This window comes from Haematobia irritans, chromosome 2, assembly GCF_050003625.1.
Source record: "Haematobia irritans isolate KBUSLIRL chromosome 2, ASM5000362v1, whole genome shotgun sequence".
NCBI classification, from domain to species: Eukaryota; Metazoa; Arthropoda; class Insecta; order Diptera; family Muscidae; genus Haematobia; species Haematobia irritans.
Genome location: NC_134398.1, coordinates 193,863,928 through 193,884,407, shown reverse-complemented (window position 1 = coordinate 193,884,407; position 20,480 = coordinate 193,863,928). Strand labels below are relative to the sequence as shown.

General features: G+C 35.1%; 1 protein-coding gene and 1 long non-coding RNA gene across 2 annotated transcripts; one reads left to right on the top strand and one right to left on the bottom strand.

Annotated features, from left to right (window-relative positions):
• Positions 1 to 5,468: 5,468 nt before the first annotated feature.
• LOC142226856 (uncharacterized) lies at positions 5,469 to 14,567 on the bottom strand. The gene is made up of 3 exons (XM_075297093.1): positions 14,123 to 14,567; positions 7,630 to 8,433; positions 5,469 to 5,900 (listed from the first exon to the last, which is right to left on the bottom strand). Exons 1-3 carry the CDS (start codon positions 14,158 to 14,160, stop codon positions 5,855 to 5,857), a joined length of 888 nt encoding a protein of 295 aa, XP_075153208.1. The 5' UTR covers positions 14,161 to 14,567; the 3' UTR covers positions 5,469 to 5,854.
• A 1,593-nt stretch (positions 14,568 to 16,160) lies between these two features.
• LOC142226853 (uncharacterized) lies at positions 16,161 to 19,039 on the top strand. The gene is made up of 2 exons (XR_012719763.1): positions 16,161 to 16,398; positions 16,456 to 19,039. It is a non-coding gene; the product is annotated as an uncharacterized LOC142226853 (long non-coding RNA).
• The last annotated feature ends 1,441 nt before the right edge of the window (positions 19,040 to 20,480 follow it).

The following is a 20,480-nucleotide window of genomic DNA, read 5'->3' as shown; positions in this document are numbered from 1 at the left end:
TTCCCTTAAAATGCCTTCTCCAGCCGGCTCTGATGTTGACAATGGGGTATGCCAAAACGTCCACCTTAACATATTTCAATTAGTGAATAAAACACCTACCAATTACATGCACTTTAAATATTAATGTCAAACATTTCTTCTTGGTTGGAGTGCTAATAAAAATCATCATTAATTTCTGACAAAATAATTGATTTTCGATTTCAATATACAAATGTTTCGCCCAGATCATAGGCGGTGGCGGTAAAATCATGCTGCAACATAATAGACTACATGGCCATTTTCATTTTCCAAAGCAACAGTTCAAAATTGACCATTTTCTTTACATAATTCAACTGGCCAATAAATTATTAATAATACGTTGGTTGGACTTGTGACATTAACCAGAAGGCATAATGGTCTTGGGTATAGCGGTCTTAAAAGCTTCAACCCAAAAATGCCGACATCGACAGCAATAGCACAACACCATTACCAAGGACCTGGTGATCAATACTATTAGCAATATTGTCAGTGTCAAAGCAAAGTTAATGCCGGAGGCTACAATGGAGGTGGTGATGGTGGCCGCAATGGAGATGCTGGATCCCCCAACCCTACCCTAAGCGGAATTACAACCTACAATAGATAAAGACCATGTCAAAACAAAAACATAATTATTTTCTTCAAATACAATTTCACTCAATGAAATATGCTACGGACCACAATGATCCATTCATTCATCCTGTTTCTTATAACCCGCCGTGTTGTCCAGCATAAATATTCACTTATTTTGGTTGGAGTAAAAGTGCGTTGGTGGCAGTTTCCATACCTTTTGTAATTTGCGATCTCTTGGACTCTTCATTTCTTTTGACTCTACTGGACTAGAGTTGAGTCGAGTTCAGGATTGTTACAATAAAATCACCTTTTAAACAACGAATGAATGAACTCAAGCCCAATACCAATGGTGAGACCATTATAAAATAGTCGCAGTTGCCGCCACCTTATTGCAATTTTTGTTTTGTTACCACAAAAAAAAAAACTAAACCTCTAAAGAAAATTGGAAAGTAAAAACAAACTAAATTGAAAATCGAAAACTAAAACTAAAACACAAAAATCACACGCTTTACTAAAGGTGGCGTAGGTTGATCTTTTAAAATCTTAACACTCTATGGAGTTATTTAAGTAAGCTTACTCTCGAGAAAAGACCATAGTTGAAAATAGATTTTTTTTTTATTTCAAAACAAAATTTTCGATTTTCTATAGAAAAAAATTTCGACGGAATTTTCTACTGGCAAAATTTCTATAGGATCAAAATTTTGATAAAATTTTGAAGAAATTTTCTATGAAATAAAATTTTGAAGAAATTTTCTATGAAATAAAATTTCGACGAAATTTTCTATAGAAATAAAATATAGGCAAAATTTTCTATAGAAATAAAATTTCGACAAAATTTCCTAAGAAAAAAAAATGTCACCAAAATTTTCTACGAAATCTAAATTTTGTTGAAATTTTCTATAAAAATCAAAATTCGACGAAATTTTGTTTAGAAATTAAAATTATTTCTAAAAACATAAAATTTCGACGAAATTTTCTATGAAATAAAATTTCGACGAAATTTTCTATGAAATAAAATTTTGACGAAATTTTCTATAGAAATAAAATTTCGAACAAATTTTCGATAAAAATAAAATTTCGACGAAATTTTCTATGAAATAAAATTTCGACGAAATTTTCTATAGAAATAAAATTTCGACAAAATTTCCTAAGAAATAAAATTGCACAAAAATTTTGCTGAAATTGTCTATAGAAATCAAAATTTCGATTAGAAATAATTTATTTCTATAGAAATAAAATTTCGACAAAATTTTTCTATAGAAATAACATTTCAACAAAATTTTCTATAGAAATAAGGTTTTTGTGAAACTTTTCTATAGAAATCAAAATTTTGATGAAATTTTCTTTTCCTCTGTTGGTTAAGCTACTCTTGTAGTTTAGTCAATGTATGGTTTTAAGCTGAAATAAAACGACAACAATGCTTAAGAACAAAACCAACAATAACAAAACAAAACAAATGGAAATTTTCGATAGAAATAAAATTTCGACGAAATTTTCAATAGAAATAAAATGTCGATAAAATTTTCTATAGAAATAAAATTTCCACAAAATTTTCTATAGAAATAAAATTTCCACAAAATTTTCTATAGAAATGAAGTTTTGTGAATATTTTCTATTGAAATCAAAATTTTGATGAAATTTTCTATAGAAATCAAAATGTTAACGAAATTTCTATTGACATTAAATTTCGATAAAATTTTCTATTAACATAAAATTTCGACGAAATTTTCTATAGAAATAAAATTTCTATAGAAGAAAATTTTAAAGAAATTCTCTATAGAAATAAAATTTTTGAGGAAATTTTCTTGTTATTTATGTTACCATTTCTTAATATAATTTACTAATATATATTCCGCAAAAATTCTTCGAGTGTTTGAATGTGCCAGGGACTCATTCAATTTAATTCCCTACCAGTGTAACTGCTAACCTGACCCACCACAATACTGCATTGTGCGATATACTAATAAAAATCATTGTTGCATTTTTATTGTTGTTGATTTTCGATTTTATTTCTTGCTCGGGGTTATTAAACAAATGCAAAACTAGCGATAATAACAACCGACACTAAAACGTCAAGCAGCCATCCAGGAAGGCGGTAATCGTCAAACAGACAAACCGACATACCAACAAAGATTTTAATGTTTCCATATGAATGGTGAGATTTTTAACGATTTTCATTTTCTTGTGTGAATTTTTGCATAAATTTTAATAATTTATTGAATTTCAAAATGAAAATTTACTATAAAAATGTTTTCAATTTCAAACCCTTAAGCCACCCATAAAATGTTGTAATGAGATTTATTCGAACATAAACGATGGCCCAACGTCCTCTATGCCAGTCGAATATTATGTTCATTGGTAACATCCCCCACACCAGAAATAATTCGCAGAGCTCTCTATAGGCAGACCACAGATTGAGTGAGGCGGCTGGCCTCTTTCAACCCCTTGCAGCTCACAGTTTGTTTTGCCTCTTTCTTTGCATATCTTTATCATTTCTTTATTTGTGATCAACGTGCTTTCAATTATAAGTTAAGGTGGAAAACTTTTGATCACATTTGATCTCATTGTCATGGGAAAATGTCATGATCCAAAGACATTTTATACGTCTTTCACGAACAGGAGTGTTTATAATGGTGTGCCTGTCGGTGTTTTACAGATTGTGATGGTTGTTACTTGATTTGAATATTAAGGAAATAATTGTGGATTTATTAATTTATGCTTTATTTTCAATATTCAATGATATCCAACACTTTTGATATTTGGGGAAAGAAAAGGAGCTAATCAAAACTGAAATTTTATAAATTTAACAAAGACATCATAAATTTTGCAAAGAAAAACTGAAATAATTGACGCGTTTATTTGAAGTTTAAAAAAAGAATTTGTGGTTGAACTTTTGAAATTTTCATTTTCCAGAAAAAGGTTTTCGGCATTTATCAGTTAAATCTGAAATCAGAATCCGTCCTTCTAGGTCGGTATCAACCAAATTAAGTGCTGATATTCATTCATCACAAATCTGAACTTGGTGCACATTTACTTTGTTTTTATCATAAGATTTAACTTAGAAAAATTAAGCTCCGCACAGACACTACTGTACGTGGACATGACATCAGTTTTGTTGAGGATTTTAGAAGATTTTATTAGTTGACAATATTTTCTAATACATCAAACCTGGTGTCATCACGTTTCAAGATTTAATGTTCTGGGACTTCGAAAATGTATTTGTGTTCCTCAGCCCCTTTTTTATGGCATCAGTTTTGTTGAGTGTTTCACAAGATTTTATTAGTTTTCATCATCGTTGACAAAATTTTGTAATACATCAAACCTGGTGTCACCAAGTTTCAAGATTTTATGTTCTGGGACTTCGAAAATGTTTTTGTGTTCCTTAGCCAAAACAGGAAACATTTTTACCTCATATTGAATATATTAGAATGACAAACTAATCCAAATGGAACAGATTTAGGATTTTATTCTTAAGGGACCTTATAACCTTGCTTTACATTTTCTATGACACTTTTTTGATTGCGCCTTCAATTTAGTCATTTTAAACTAAAAATTAGAAAAAAGAGCCAGAAATTTAATTTATTGAATATTCGAGTTTCACATATATTAATAATCTTATAATTACAGTATGTGAGTCTAGTTAATTGCTAGTTAACAAGATGGTAGTAAATAATGAATTAAAAAAATAATAATAATAATAGAAAAAATAAATAAGTATTTAATTAAAATAATAGATAATTAATTAATTAAAATAAAATTTATGGACAAAAACCAAATAAGTAAATAAATGAAAAAATAATAATAAAAAAAAACAAATATATAAAGGTAAAAATAAATAAAATAAATGTTAATAAAAATAAATGTTATAAAAGTTAAATTTAAAAACTCAGTGAAGACAATAGAAAGCTACGATAAGTTTTAAAAAAGAGCCAAAAAAATCTTCATCAATTCAAAAAAGAGCCCATTTGGCTCTTTAGAGCCAGTAACAGCAACGCTGATGGGAGATTATAACAAGTGAATTTTTACTTCCCCATTTTTGTATGTAGTTACTACGAATAACGTTGCGAACCCTATTATACAAAATGTTGGTCAAATAACCCAACTACCATTCCAATTTGTTATAGAAATTCAATTTTATATGTCAATAAAAATTGTAGACCTTCAACCTAGTCTCTACACGGGCTACATATATTAGTAAATTTAAATGAAAAATGCCACCATCACTACCTTTCAGGATAAACTTCTGATAGGTTATGTCATAGAGAGGATATAGTGTAGAGCTCGACCGAAGAATGCGCCTTCAGCTGGTTGAGGGCCGAAACCGAAGCTTTTTAAATTTTATCGATAGCTTACGTTTGTTTTGAAATTAGATTAAATTAAATAATACAAGTTTTGGCATGGCGAAATATACTAAGCTTGCCTAGAACAAAAAAAAAAAATTATAAAAAATTGCATCAAAATAGCCAATTACCCTTCTATTATTATTAGCCTGTCTAAGTCGACATGGCTTCTAATCAAAAATCGAATTATCTACCGACAGGGAGCCACTCTGGCGCAATGATTAGATGGTCCGCTTTGCATATAAATTTTATAATATTTTTAATCAAAATTGAAATTTTCCAATGCACAAAATTCAAAATTTTATTTTTCAAAAATTTTAAAAAATCGATTTTAATTTTTTTCTATTTTTAATAATTAAAATTCTAAAAATCATACATACATTCATACATGTACCATACTAATTTTTTTATTAATCGTAATAAATAAATATCGACTCTTTTAATACAATTACAATTCCTACAACTCTATGATTTATCAAAATAGGCAAATAGCCAATTAGCCTTCTATTATTGTTAGCCTGTCTAAGTCGACATGGCTTCTAATCAAAAACCGACAGGGAGCCACTCTGGCGCAATGGTTAGATGGCCCGCTTTGCATATAAAGGGTCATGGGTTCAATCCCAGTTTCGACCAAACACCAAAAAGTCCAATAATGCTAGTGACAATCTGAATAACACTGTAACGCAAAATTCAACTTTTTGACTCCAAACAAAAACTCACTTATCCCAGCCGAAGGTATTCGATGAGAGGAGAAAAGCAACTTCTGGATTTTGGTAGGTTGGTCGCCGTTCGTCTTTTATGAGCCTCTAAAATTTTGGATTTTTTGTGTTGCACTGTGTAATCCATTGTCATTGAGCTTAACATAGAATCAGGTAGCACCCATTGTCAAGAGACAAGTTCAGCATGTGTTGTTGTTCAGCGTTGGACTATTTCCTCTCAGTAATGCCGGTGACATTTCTAAAATTCACATTTCTAAAAAATCTTTAACAAATCGATGGGCCAAAGTACTTTATAGCTCATGCACTTTACACTTCCAAAATCTACCCCACAAACCTCAAAATTGAAATTTTCCAATGCACAAAATTCAAAATTTTATTTTTCAAAAATTAAAAAAATCGATTTTAATTTTTTTCTATTAATAATTTAAATTCTAAAAATCATACATACATGTAACAGGTTGGCTGATAAGTCCCCGGTCTGACACATAGATGGCGTCGCTAGTATTAAATGCATATTATTTTTATATAGTACCAACCTTCAAATGATTTGTGTCAAAATTTGACGTCTGTAAGTCAATTAGTTTGTGAGATGGAGCGTCTTTTGTGAAGCAACTTTTGTTATTGTGAAAAAATGGAATAAAAAGGAATTTCTTGTTTTGATAAAATACTGTTTTCTGAAGGGAAAAAATACGGTGGAAACAAAAACTTGGCTTGATAATGAGTTTCCGGACTCTGCCCCAGGGAAATCAACAATAATTGATTGGTAAGCAAAATTCAAGCGTGGTGAAATGAGCACGGAGGATGGTGAATGCAGTGGACGCCCGAAAGAGGTGGTTACCGACGAAAACATCAAAAAAAAATCCACAAAATTATTTTGAATGACCGCAAAATGAAGTTGATAGAGATAGCAGAGGCCTTAAAGATATCAAAGGAATGTGTTGGTCATATCATTCATCAATATTTGGATATGCGGAAGCTCTGCGCAAAATGGGTGCCACGAGAGCTCACATTTGACCAAAAACAACAACGTGTTGATGATTCTGAGCGGTGTTTGCAGTTGTTAACTCGTAATACACCCGAGTTTTTCCGTCGATATGTTACAATGGATGAAACGTGGCTCCATCACTACACTCCTGAGTCCAATCGACAGTCGGCTGAGTGGACAGCGACCGGTGAACCGTCTCCGAAGCGTGGAAATACTCAAAAGTCCGTTGGCAAAGTAATGGCCTCTGTTTTTTGGGATGCGCATGGAATAATTTTTATCGATTATCTTGAGAAGGGAAAACCCATCAACAGTGACTATTATATGGCGTTATTGGAGCGTTTGAAGGTAGAAATCGCGGCAAAACGGCCCCATATGAAGAAGAAAAAAGTGTTGTTCCACCAAGACAACGCACCGTGCCACAAGTCATTGAGAAAAATTCATGAATTGGGCTTCGAATTGCTTCCCCACCCAACGTATTTTCCAGATCTGGCACCCAGCGACGTTTTCTTGTTCTCAGACCTTAAAAGGATGCTCGCAGGGAAAAAATTTGGCTGCAATGAAGAGGTGATCGCCGAAAATGAGGCCTATTTTGAGGCAAAACCGAAGGAGTACTACCAAAATGGTATCAAAAAATCGGAAGGTCGTTATAATCCTTGTATGGCTCTTGATGGGAATTATGTTGAATAATAAAAACGAATTTTGACAAAAAAAAATATGTTTTTCTTTGCTAGACCGGGGACTTATCAGCCAACCTGTTACCATACTAAAAAATTGTTGTTGTTGTTTTTTTTGTAAATCTTAATAAATAAATCTCAAACCTTTTAATACAATTACAATTCCTACAACTCTATGATTTATCTAATTACCATCTTAAAACATTTTGATAAGTTTCACAAGAAAAAATACGATACTTCAAAATTTACTTTGTCATTCAAATAATTTTATCATCAAAAAAAAAAAAAAAAACAAAAAAGTGGAAACTCAAAACACTGCTTACCTTTTTGTTTTATCAGCATTATTTCCATCACTATCAAGTGCTGCCATCGCCTCTGCCGCTGAAGCTTCTACATCATCGTTAGATGTTATTTTGTTATCAGTAACCCCCAAGGAGTTGACAGTTCTTTCATTCGCGATATTTACGATATTTTTGTGGTGATGATTCTCGTCACCCTGGCTGTCTTTCGCCCCCAAAGGTGGTAAATTATTTACATTTACACCACTATTGGTATCAGTGACATAATTATCTATGTTATCGCTTAAAACAGCGATCTTTTCATTAAAAACTAAATCATCACTTGGTTGAACACCAGATTTATCATTTTCATTTACATCTACTACACTATTATCACTATTACTAAAATCATCAGCCTTATTTAGGAATGCCGAAGCTGATGCTGGGGCGTTAAAAGAATTTTGCGTCTCGTGTGTCTGTATGTTTTCCGGGTGAGGGGAGATGTTAATTTTTTTGGATATAAATTTTGAGGCTGGTGCTGGTGCTTGTGCTGATGGTGGTTGAAATAACTTTTTCACTTTTTTATAATTCGGTAGAATGTTAATAGTTTTATCTTGACGATGATGATTTTCATTTGTTTTTAATTTTTCTGGATCAGCTGTCTTTATGTTGGCATTTGAAATACCGGTACCAACAGCATTTTTTGTTCTTGTTGACGTCACTGATGAGGCGCCTGTTTGAGGTGATGTGGGATGAGATGCCAATTTGGCGTCATTAAGCTTATTTTCTGTTTCTGTATACTTCTTTGAGTGTTCATAGGAGGCAAGAGCAGCATAAAACAGGAAACAACTGCAAAAAAAAAAAAAACAAATACAATGCTGTTTTAAAATATACGAACTAAGCAAATTAAACAACAAAAAAGATAACAAGTAATTGCGATGTAATGTTGGGCAAGTACGAATCATGGATACGCTCTACCATGAACGTAAAATAAATTTTTACACAATTCTTAAGAAAAATCTAATTAAACCTATCTCTAGAAACAAATCGTTGTGCAATGGTTAATATGTAGTTCGCACACACAAAGGATTATGGATCCTAAACAAAGAAATCCACGCTATACTGGCAACCAAATGGTAGAGATTAAAAAAATATCCGCTCAAAGATGCAAATGAACTAAAACTAAATGCTCACAAGCAGGGCTGTTAATTTTGCCGATTTATCGACATTTTGACGATTTTTTACTCAAACAAGTAAGGAAAGTCTAAAGTCGGGCGGGGCCGACTATATTATACCCTGCACCACTTTGTAGATCTAAATTTTCGATACCATATCACATCCATCAAATGTGTTGGGGGCTATATATAAAGGTTTGTCCCAAATACACACATTTAAATATCACTCGATCTGGACAGAATTTGATAGACTTCTACAAAATCTATAGACTCAAAATTTAAGTCGGCTAATGCACTAGGGTGGAACACAATGTTATTAAAAAATAATACCCTGTTCCACAGTGTGGCGCAGGGTATAAATATGGGAAACATTTAAATCTGAATTTTTTAAGGAAACTTCGCAAAAGTTTATTTATGATTTATCGCTCGATATATATGTATTAGAAGTTTAGGAAAATTAGAGTCATTTGTACAACTTTTCGACTAAGCAGTGGCGATTTTACAAGGAAAATGTTGGTATTTTGGCCATTTTTGTCGAAATCAGAAAAACATATATATGGGAGCTATATCTAAATCTAAACCGATTTCAACCAAATTTGGCACGCATAGCAACAATGCTAATTCTACTCCCTGTGCAAAATTTCAACTAAATCAGACTTAAAAATTGGCCTCTGTGGTCATATGAGTGTAAATCGGGCGAAAGCTATATATGGGAGCTATATCTAAATCTGAACCGATTTCAACCACATTTGGCACGCATAGCAACAATGCTAATTCTACTCCCTGTGCAAAATTTCAACTAAATCGGACTTAAAAATTGGCCTCTGTGGTCATATGAGTGTAAATCGGGCGAAAGCTATATATGGGAGCTATATCTAAATCTGAACCGATTTCAACCAAATTTGGCACGCATAGCAACAATGCTAATTCTACTCCCTGTGCAAAATTTCAACTAAATCGGAGTTAAAAATTGGCCTCTGTGGTCATATGAGTGTAAATCGGGCGAAAGCTACATATGGGAGCTATATCTAAATCTGAACCGATTTCAACCAAATTTGGCACGCATAGCAACAATGCTAATTCTACTCCCTGTGCAAAATTTCAACTAAATCGGAGTTAAAAATTGGCCTCTGTGGTCATAAGAGTGTAAATCGGGCGAAAGCTACATATGGGAGCTATATCTAAATCTGAACCGATTTCAACCAAATTTGGCACGCATAGCAACAATGCTAATTCTACTCCCTGTGCAAAATTTCAACTAAATCGGAAAATTGGCCTCTGTGGTCATATGAGTGTAAATCGGGCGAAAGCTTTATATGGGAGATATATCAAAATCTGAACCGATTTCACCAAAATTTGGCACGCATAGCTACAATGCTAATTCTACTGCCTGTGCAAAATTTCAACAAAATTGGGGTAAAACTCTGGCTTCTGGGACCGTATTAGTCCATATCGGGCGAAAGATATATATGGGAGCTATATCTAAATATGACCGATATCAATAAAATTTGGCACACTTGACTATAGTACTAATTGTTCTTCTTGTGCAAAATTTTAAGCAAATTAGGGTAAAACTCTGGCTTCTGGGGCCATATAAGTCCATATCGGGCGAAATATATATATGGGAGCTATATCTAAATCTGAACCGATTTCTTCCAAAATCAATAGGGATCTATTCTGAGCCAAAACACATACTTGTGCCAAATTTGAAGTCGATTGTACTAAAACTGCGACATAGACTTTGATTACAAAAATGTGTTCACGGACAGACGGGCATGGCTATATCGACTCAGGAGCCCACCATGAACATTTTTGCCAAAGACACCATGTGTCTATATCGTCTCCTTCTGGGTGTTGCAAACATATGCACTAACTTATAATACTCTGTTCCACAGTGTGGCGCAGGGTATAAAAATAGCAAATGCCGATTTTCCGATTTTTGCCCCCAAAAATGAAGATATTAGCTCCGTTCAAGAATTTTTACTAGTAGTCGCGAAAATGCAAGTTTTTGTGGACGAGAAAACATTTTGAAAATTGCTTTGGAGTTCCAAACAAATGAAATGACTCGGCGATTATAGCTTCACATTCAACAAAATTCACACTGTAGTGGCAATCAAACAGCTAAAGATCTAAAACTATCCGGTGAATCAAAGGAGCTTAAGGTCTCATATCACAGTATATGGGACGATTTTTCTCGTGATCGAAAAAAGAGCAAGCGAAAGACCACCCGAATTTATTGTCCATCTCATGTGATGGTATCATTACCTAGGAGCCTTGTGCCATAGTAATTAGGCCTCATTACCATCGTTTAAAACACGTTTATGGCATGAATGGCCAAAAAATCATATTCCACATATTGTTTCTTGAAGCTTCAGATTTGAAACCAATTTGCTGAAAAACTGATATCGGCTCAATAATTGGGCATGGAACAGCCCATTGACCATTTTGCCATTCTCTAGGTATTCGAAGTGGATCATCCCTTCCAGGTTATGTGGAAAACTTATGGTCTCTGACTATTCCTTGGTCTCCGGTTTGTACGAGTTGTTGTTGTAGCAGTTTTTAATGTAATTTCATCCATTTTGTTCTATGCTTGTGTAGTTCAGTTAGTAGCCAGATCAAGGAACCCTGCGACAAGGATGGGGTGTGTCCAGAGAGATCTGGTAGTGGGACGGGTAGTCTTAGCTGGGCAAGCAAAAAGGTGGCGAGTGTCATGTGGCCCTTGATTACAGATGGGAAACACGTCAGATACGCTGCTATCAATCACTGCACTTGCCTGATCTTAGTTAGGCCAAAACTGCCCTGGTCTGCCGTGGGAGGTCTCTCTCCTCCGGTGCTATGGGCGGCGGTCGGACTCCGAGAACAGTATTAACCTTGTAGCTTCTCACCGCTTCAGCTACAGTATCCTCATGAATCCTGCTCAGACATGTCTGGTATGCTGCCTGATATAGAGGCTCTCTTTTGTAACGCTGGATCTCGGGCTCTAGAAGGTGAAGATCAACCCTTACATTCCTGGGTGGAGGTTGTCTATCCACAAAATTGTGATTCGGATGACAACTTCGATAGCAACCCAAGAGGTACTGCTTTGACAACATGTAATTGTGTCGACGCACTGGAATGATCTTGATCTCCGCATAAAGGTGATCCAGGTGTGTACCGCGGAGACATCCTGTTGCGGTTCTAAGGGCAGCGTTCTGACAGGTCTGTATGTTATTCCACTGCGTATCGCTCGTTTGAGGTGTCCACACTAGCGCTGAATAGTTTACCACTGATCGGCCAATTGCCTTATATGTAGTTAACAAGATTTCTTTGTCTGCACCCCAAGTGCTGCCGGCAAGCGACTTGAGGACCTTGTTTCTACCGCAGAGCTTATCACAAATTGCAGTGGCATGGGCGGACGACTTAAAAAGGCTGTCGAATGTGACCCGAGAATCTTGGGGTAATTTGTTGTCTGAATTGTTTCGCCATCGACTCTGACATTCAACTGCCTGCGTACTTCCACCGTCCATGTAGTGAATAGTGTGGCTGAGGATTTGGTGGGAGATATCCTCAAATTTCTTGCAGTGAAATAACTGGTAAGATCAGCGAGGTAGACATTCAATCGATCGCAAATGTCATCAACAATGGGCCCGTATGCGATGATTGTGCAATCGTCTGCATATGACACAATCTCGAAGCTATCAGGAGGGGGTGGAATCGAGGACAGGTAGAGGTTAAACAGTGCCGGAGATATCACACCGCCCTGGGGAACTCCCTGTTTAACTCTACGGGGTTTTGACTTCTTGTCCCTAAATTCCACGTACGCCTGGCGTCCACACATATAATTCAGTACCCAACGCTTCGTTCCTGCCGGTAGGGACGTATTCTCGATGTCCTCGAATAATGTGGCATGGTTGAGCGTATCGAACGCTTTCGATAGGTCAAGCGCCACAAGGACCGTCCTGTGACATGGCTTGGGTTGATTAAATTCCCTATTGATATGTGTCGAAATGGCATGTAAGGCTGTCGTCGTACTGTGCACCTTACGGAATCCATGTTGATGGTGGGCAGCTGGAAAATTCTCCACAAGGCTGGGGAGAAGTAGTGCCTCAAGTGTCTTGGCTACTGGCGAGAGAAGGGATATCGGTCTATACGATTCACCTTTACTCGAATCTTTGCCTGGCTTCAGTAGTGGAATCACTCTTCCCATCTTCCAGACAGGTATAGTGTGTGATTCCAAGGACAAATTGAGGAGTCTGGTCAGGTACTCAACTCCCAGTATTCCCAGATGCTTCAGCATTAGCATTGAAATTCCGTCGGGGCCCAGTGCCTTGGATGGTTTGTACGAGTGCTTTCATGTTTCGTACGTTACTACAAACTGATCTGAACTGAACAAAAGTTTGATATAGTGACAGCCCGATATTTCAGGCTCATTTTACTTCTCTCTTCTCACTGAGCCCTGCCCGATACTATGTCTAGCTCAATGACAAGGGAACTCCTTGTTTAGACGAGTCCGAACGGCGTTCCACATTTTGGTGAAACAACTTAGAGAAGCTTTGAAACACTCAGAAACTCCCCTCTCATAACTACTGAGAGTGGATAACCCACCACTGAAAAGTTGTTTGGTGTTCGGTTGAAACTGGGATTGAACACATGACCCTTTGTATGCATGGCGGGCATTCGATCCATTGCACCATATTGGCTCTCGAACTGAACAAAACACTACTGAGATTGCCTCATAGATGTGCTTGTTCAATAGGCAATCTGCCCATATAAGACGGGTATATTTAGAGCTATTCGTTATGCAAGCACATATTCAAAAGCCGACATGCAAATACGTTGAAACTCTTTAAATCAAAAGTTGACCCAAGGTCGTTGACCATGAAACAGTTCATTAAAGAAAGTTCTCGTAGATATAGATGCACAACGTCTTCAGATTCTATATTGGACTCTTTTCTAATTTAGAGTATAGCAATAAACGTAGCTATGGTTGTGCGAAATGGAATGCTAGCAAGATTATTATCTCGCCTGTTTTATGATTTGTGGCGGCAATTGGGCAAAAAGGTATTTTATCTAGAAGTTATCGCTACTATTGGAGCCTCAACGCCATAGTTTCAATTTTTTGGAAAGTCACAAATCGATATCTGAAGGTGTTACAAACCACATGACAACAACAGATCCCCCACCAACCCAATGTAGAGCGTATAACAAACTCAATGTAATGTGAGTACTGATTACAACAACCAAAAAGATAAAGATGGTTGAGAGAGTGAATGAGAGTGTAAGCAAAACCAATGCATTTTAGTCCCCCATAAAAGGGAAGTGCAAAACACCTCCACACAACCCAAACCCCTCTTAAAAAACAAATCATCAACCAACCAACATACCTCAATAAAAATGTTAGCAACAGCAAATTGAAACGCATTTTTGTAATAGAAATACACTTGCAAATTAAAGCTCACTGATTATTTTATATGAATATCATTCACTATATTCATTCTTTTTGGCATATTTTTGCACGCATTTTATTTTGTATATTTCTTTTTGTATTCTTCGGCACACTTCTCTTCTGCTATTCATAAGCTGCTTTCACTTGAGTGAATTTAATGCAATATAGAAGGAAACTGATTTATTCTACAACATTTTTGATTACTAGAGGATATTGCAATAGATTTTTGTGCATATTATTATACAATTTCTTAAAAATTAGCCGAAAATTTTATAACAATAATCACGGCTTCACGTATTTACTTCGTACGCAGCGCACAAAAAAAAAACAACTAAACGTCAAATATAATTATTTCAACGAAATGTCAACAACAATTCTGACACTTAAAGCCAAAGAGGTTGCAATCACACACAATGAACACAACCAAGACCCTTAAAAATCGATTTTCTCGTAAAAAGAGTGCGAGTGAAATGTTATCGAATCATATGGGAGCTGACGTGTTGAAACAAGATTAAAAGATATGAAAGCAGAGTCGGCCTTATTGGTGCGACGGCGACAAGAAATGAGGAGACGTTATATTTAAATTTGTAATTGTGGTTCCAAATCGCTTTTTTAGAAATAATGCAGCAACTTTGGAATGGATAATGATGGGGACCTAATTTGTGTTAAAGCTGAGATGATTGTGTATGCCTAGTGGCTCTACGGGAAGGGTTATAGGCGTTGAAAGTTGGTCAACTCGGGTGTATAAAATTTTGTTTTGGCTGTTAAATCCGTAGCAAACTTTCAGAATTATTTCCAAAAAAAATTGATTTGGAACAACAGTGTGTTTGCCTATTTCTTATCCCAAATAAAAGAAAATTGATTTCGGCCCTTCTATTTCGAAATGCAAGTCATTTCATATCATGCTGTCAATATGTAACAAAACAAAAAGTAAAAACGTATTTAAAATTTTAAAGAATTTTCATAACCTGCAGGTCAAGAATATGAAATTATGCATATTTAATAATCAATGTATTCTCATACAAACGAAACGAACTTTTAAAAACAGTGTTTATGGTATCGATAACACATTTACCGATTATTTAGTCATCGCCGACAAGTCGTATCGATCCGACACACTGTAAGATTCTTTACAAACACCGACATTCCGTCCGGAATAACTGATAGTCTGTAAAGCGCATAAAGGCTGTAAATGTCAAAGAATTAATGTCTCCGACAAAAAGTCCTTTTGATAGCTAATAAAAATTGTTAATATTGGTTGATGTTCGGCTTACGAGTTGAAATTCACTTTATTTTCGCGATTACTTTTTCTGAAACAATCCAAATTGTAAATCAAAATAAATATATTCCTGTTAAATCTTAATCAAATCTAGATGAAAAGTTAATATTCTTTGAAATGGATTATTAAGGAAAAGTAATCGGCGATTTAGCGGCATAATTGCAATAATGCGCTTTACAGACTATCAGTTATTCCAGACGGAATGTCGGTGATTGTAAAGAATCTTACAGTGTGTCGGATCGATACGACTTGTCGGCGATGACTAAATAATCGGTAAATGTGTTATCGATCCCATAAACATGCAGCAGTATCGATTATGCCTTGGACTTAACTTATACTGTGCACAATATATGGGATATGTTCGACACGAGCACTGTCGTCCGGAATAACTGATAGTCTGTAAAGGTGAGTACTATGTTCGGTTTTTTCACCAAAACACTAAATTAAAAGTACAAACATATTTATGAAGACGATTATATTTTGATCGATTCTTGCCAAATAATGGATGGAAAAGGAATTGATAGCAAATAATTTTATATTTCTAAATTAGTTAATTAAAAACAGTAACCGTGAAAACAAGCTGGTTTTCAGCTTGAAAACTGAACATAGTACCCAGCTTAATGCGCATAAAATAGCAATTTTTCACCGTTGATTTTCTTTAATATTTTCTTTTAAAGAAAATAACCCAAAGCAACTTCCCTGCCAGCATTTCAAAGTTCCATTTCAACCTCATCGTTACCACAGACTCGTAAATGTCACTTCAACCATCATGAAAAGGTACATCAAAAAGTACATGCAAGTAATTTGCCATCCCTACTGTTAAAAAAGACATTTTTTTGTGAAACGCCAAGCGCAACCAGCTTGTTATATTTTAATTAAATAAAACCGAAAATAAAGTTCTGAAAACATAGATTATACGCTTAAAATTGTGAAAGGTATATTGGTGAACAATTTGGTGATTTTCCAAATGGAATAAAGTGATTGTTTTTCAGATATTTTACAGACACGCTGCCTCCATGGAATAAAAACACTGGTTGATAGACGCAGCAACATGTAACTCGCTACTTGTAACTCAACATCATCATTAGGGCTGTTTTCTTTTTGCACTGATAACCAGTGCTAAAATAAAACGCAAAAAAAAATTTCAGTTCAAATTTCGATTTTGATTGGCAACACTTGGTCGTCAAATGTCAAAATCAAAGTTATTGTTTACAAATAAAAATAGGGGGTATACATTTAATAATCAATTTATAGAAATAAGTGTACCAAAAACGAAAGAGTGATTATTAATTTTAAAGGATTTGCTGCTTGCCTTTCAAAAACAAATGACTGCTGGCAACAGCTACGTGCGTGGAAACAGATTCAGTGCGTCATGTTTATCAACCAAACGCGTGGAAATATGGGAATTTGCTCAAGTGATGGATTTACAAGTGGCTAATACCACAAGCATGTGTGGTATAGAAATGGATATGCCAATTGCATCAAAATCACAAAAGCCTAGTTAACGTAGAATTACAGACATCGGCCAGCCATCACAAGAGGGAGAGAATATACAGGAAATATAATTCAACTTAATACCACAAATTATTTAATTAAACACCATGTCATCGCAAAATGTAAAATAATTTACCCACGCCGATGTTGCCAAAAATATTACAAAAGAAAAGAATTGGTTCATAATCCACAACAACGTGTATGACGTGACCCCTTTTCTCAATGAGCATCCTGGTGGTGAAGAAGTCTTGATCGAACAAGCTGGTAAAGATGCTACAGAAAATTTCGAAGAAGTTGGTCACAGTTCATATGCCCGTGAAATGATGCAACAATACAAAATCGGTTAACTAGTTGCTGAAGAGCGTACAAATGTTCCAGAAAAATCCGAACCCACATGGAATACTGAGCAAAAGAACGAGGAATCGTAATGAAGTCATGGCTGATGCCTTTTGTCTTGGGTTTAATAGCCACCTTGGTTTATAAGTTTTTCTTTGGAACGAAATACCAATAATTGTAGGCAGAGAAAAACATCACCACCACCAGCCACAAACAAATATCGCAAGTTTATTTGTATATTTAGTTGAGAAAGGGATTTCTTGCTGTTTTAGACCATAAAACAAGTCATACAAAAAACAAAAACAAAACATATACAGTGACTCACAAAAATATTCTTTTTTATATCTTGAAATCGCAAACCGCTTAACATTTATATGAAAAAGTTTTATTAAAATGTTTCCATGGATATACATAACAGCAAAACGTAAACAAAAATCGTGAAATTAATTTTATTGTATTATTTTTAATCATTAAATCAAAAAACTACAAAAAAGCTCACAAAAGTATTCGTCGTATCAGTAATCACATTGTATGAGACATTATTTTGGTCCACTTAGTATTTGGAATAGTACCCTTTGTTAGCGCAAATGGCTTCCAGTCGTCTTGGCATCGACACGTTTCTTGAGAGATTTTGCCCCATTCTTCTTGTAACACTTTTTTTAAGGGCTGTCCAAGATGAAATTTGGTTTTGTCCGATCCACGGTTCCAAATGAGATCCTAGTTTTCAATGGGGTTGCTACCTGGGCTTTGTGGTTGCGTTTTGAGATATTTAGTGTTGTGAAGGAGCCATATTTGCACATCCCAGGCCGTGTGTTTGAGGTGTTTGCTTGTTGGAACAAGGAGTCTTTATCACGAAATCCCATTTTAGAGGCGCTGGAGTGAAGATTTTCTTTCAAAATTTTTAAATATGTTAAAAAACATTTAGGCGTTCATGGTTCCATCAACAAAAACTAAGTTTCATTACACTTGTTTTTGCATTTTTTATTTTCAAGGTTTCCCTAAGCTTTCGCCGTGAAAATAAAAAATGTCGAAAAGTGTAAGACAAAAGTTTTGATTATTTTAAAATGTATTAAGAAAATGTAACCATTAAAAAAATTAGGTTTATTTTAGTTATCGGAATTATTATTTCTTCAGCAAATTAACTTAACTTTATTCATTTTTGGATTATGTTTGTATAATTAACCCTCTAATGCCCCAATTTTTTGGCCATCTGAATAAATATTTAATGTTAACGACACAAAAGCAAGAAAACTAAACAAGAAAATTTTATAGGTAAAATTCAGTATATGCTGCAAAGCCTCTTGAACAGTTCCAACTGTTTTCTTTTTATTTTACCCATTTTTATTGTGTTAAGGTGTGTTTTACTAAAAGCTTCCTTATTTATTGAATCCCGCCTAAAGGCGGGATTGGGCATTAGAGGGTTAACTAAAGAATAGAAAAATTATACACAAATGAAGCGTAAATATCTAAAAAATTCATGAAAATTTTAAATTTTACCGCAAAATCCAAACCAAAATCATACTGTCTTGGTGAATATTTTCTAAATAATGATGAAGAAGGCAATTTTATTATTATATACTATTCCAAATGCTATTTTTATACCCTCCACCATAAGATGGTGGTTTTTTAAGTTTGTCATTCCGTTTGTAACAGATCGAAAAATTGCTCTAAGACCCCATAAAGAATAGGGTGGTTAAATTTTCAAGGGCCGATGTTGATTTTGAATAAAACACAAACTATTTAGGACATTATTGTAATTTTATTTTATTATGATATATTCGTATTACTCAATTATGTATGGAACAAACTATAGGCCAAATAGACGCCGCGACCTCGGTGGCACACCTCCATCCGATGGTCCAAATTTTCGATGACGCTGGGGCATAATTGAGGTTCTATGCCGTTAATGTGCCGAATTATCTCGTCCTTTAGCTATTGAATTGTTGCTGGCTTATCGACGTACACCTTTTCTTTCAAATAACCACAAAGAAAAAAGTCCAACGGTGTCAAATCACATGATCTTGGCGGTCAATTGACATTGCCATTACGTGAGATAACACGGACATTAAATTTGTTGCGCAAAAGAGCCATTGTTTCGTTAGCTGTGGGGCAAATTCGGGCCATACAAAGTTCGTTATCATCTTACGATAGCGAACACCATTCACAGTAACTGCCTGACCGGCCTCATTTTGGAAAAAATACGACCCGATGATGGTCGATCCGTCTGTTGAAATCACGCCAACTTCCGTTCGAAACAAGCTATCGACTTGAAACTTGGCACAAGAAGTTGTTATTGATATAGGTCGTATCTTATTGGAAAAGGGCCATATCGCATTACTTTACGTATAGCCCCCATATAAACCGATCCCCAGATTTGACCTTCGGAGACTCTTGGAGGGGCAAAATTCATCCGATCCGGTTGAAATTTGGAACGTGGTGTTAGTATGTGGTTTCTAACAACCATACAAAAATTGGTCCATATCGGTATTGGGCGGGGCCGACTATATCATACCCTAAACCACCCCATGCGAATTAGTAAACATAAGCAAGGGTATGATTGGTATAGGTTTGGGAGATGAACCGAATTTCTTTATTTATGAAAATTAAGCAGTATACACTCAAAAAAAGGCATGTCCTGTTACAAAGATTTTGTCTTTACTTTAAAAATTTACTTTTTCCCTTTCTTTTTTTTCCTTTTTTTTAAATCCGAGCCAAAGAAGCGGAGAATACTAGTAAGGATATTTTTAAGACACATTTTTTTTTTTAAATTTCGGTTTTGTGTACTTCTTTCTAGGAAGCGAATTTTAAGTTTTCATTTTTTCAGCTTTTGTTCTCCATATGCTATTAAAATCCTTTAAAACGAGTTAACAACTTTATTTTCCAAATTATGACTCGACTTCCAGTATACTCATAGAAAAAGTCTGCTAAAAACAGCAGTAGATGTCTGCTGTTATATTTTTGTACTTCACGGCCTAATGAACAACAATTTATAAAATTTTTATACCCTGCGCCACACTGTTGAACAGGGTATTATAAGTTAGTGCATATGTTTGCAACACCCAGAAGGAGACGAGATAGACACATGGTGTCTTTGGCAAAAATGCTTAGGGTGGGCTCCTGAGTCGATATAGCCATGTCCGTCTGTCCGTGAACACATTTTTGTAATCAAAGTCTAGGTCGCAATTTA

Bases quoted from the DNA above. Each gene is read 5' to 3' on its own strand.
- LOC142226856 (XM_075297093.1), bottom strand. From the start codon at position 14,160: ATGCGTTTCAATTTGCTGTTGCTAACATTTTTATTGAG. The intron at 8,434-14,122 runs GTATGTTGGTTG...TTTTTTTTGCAG, and splicing joins TTGCTAACATTTTTATTGAG to TTGTTTCCTGTTTTATGCTG. The intron at 5,901-7,629 runs GTAAGCAGTGTT...AAGATTTTTTAG, and splicing joins AATGCTGATAAAACAAAAAG to AAATGTGAATTTTAGAAATG.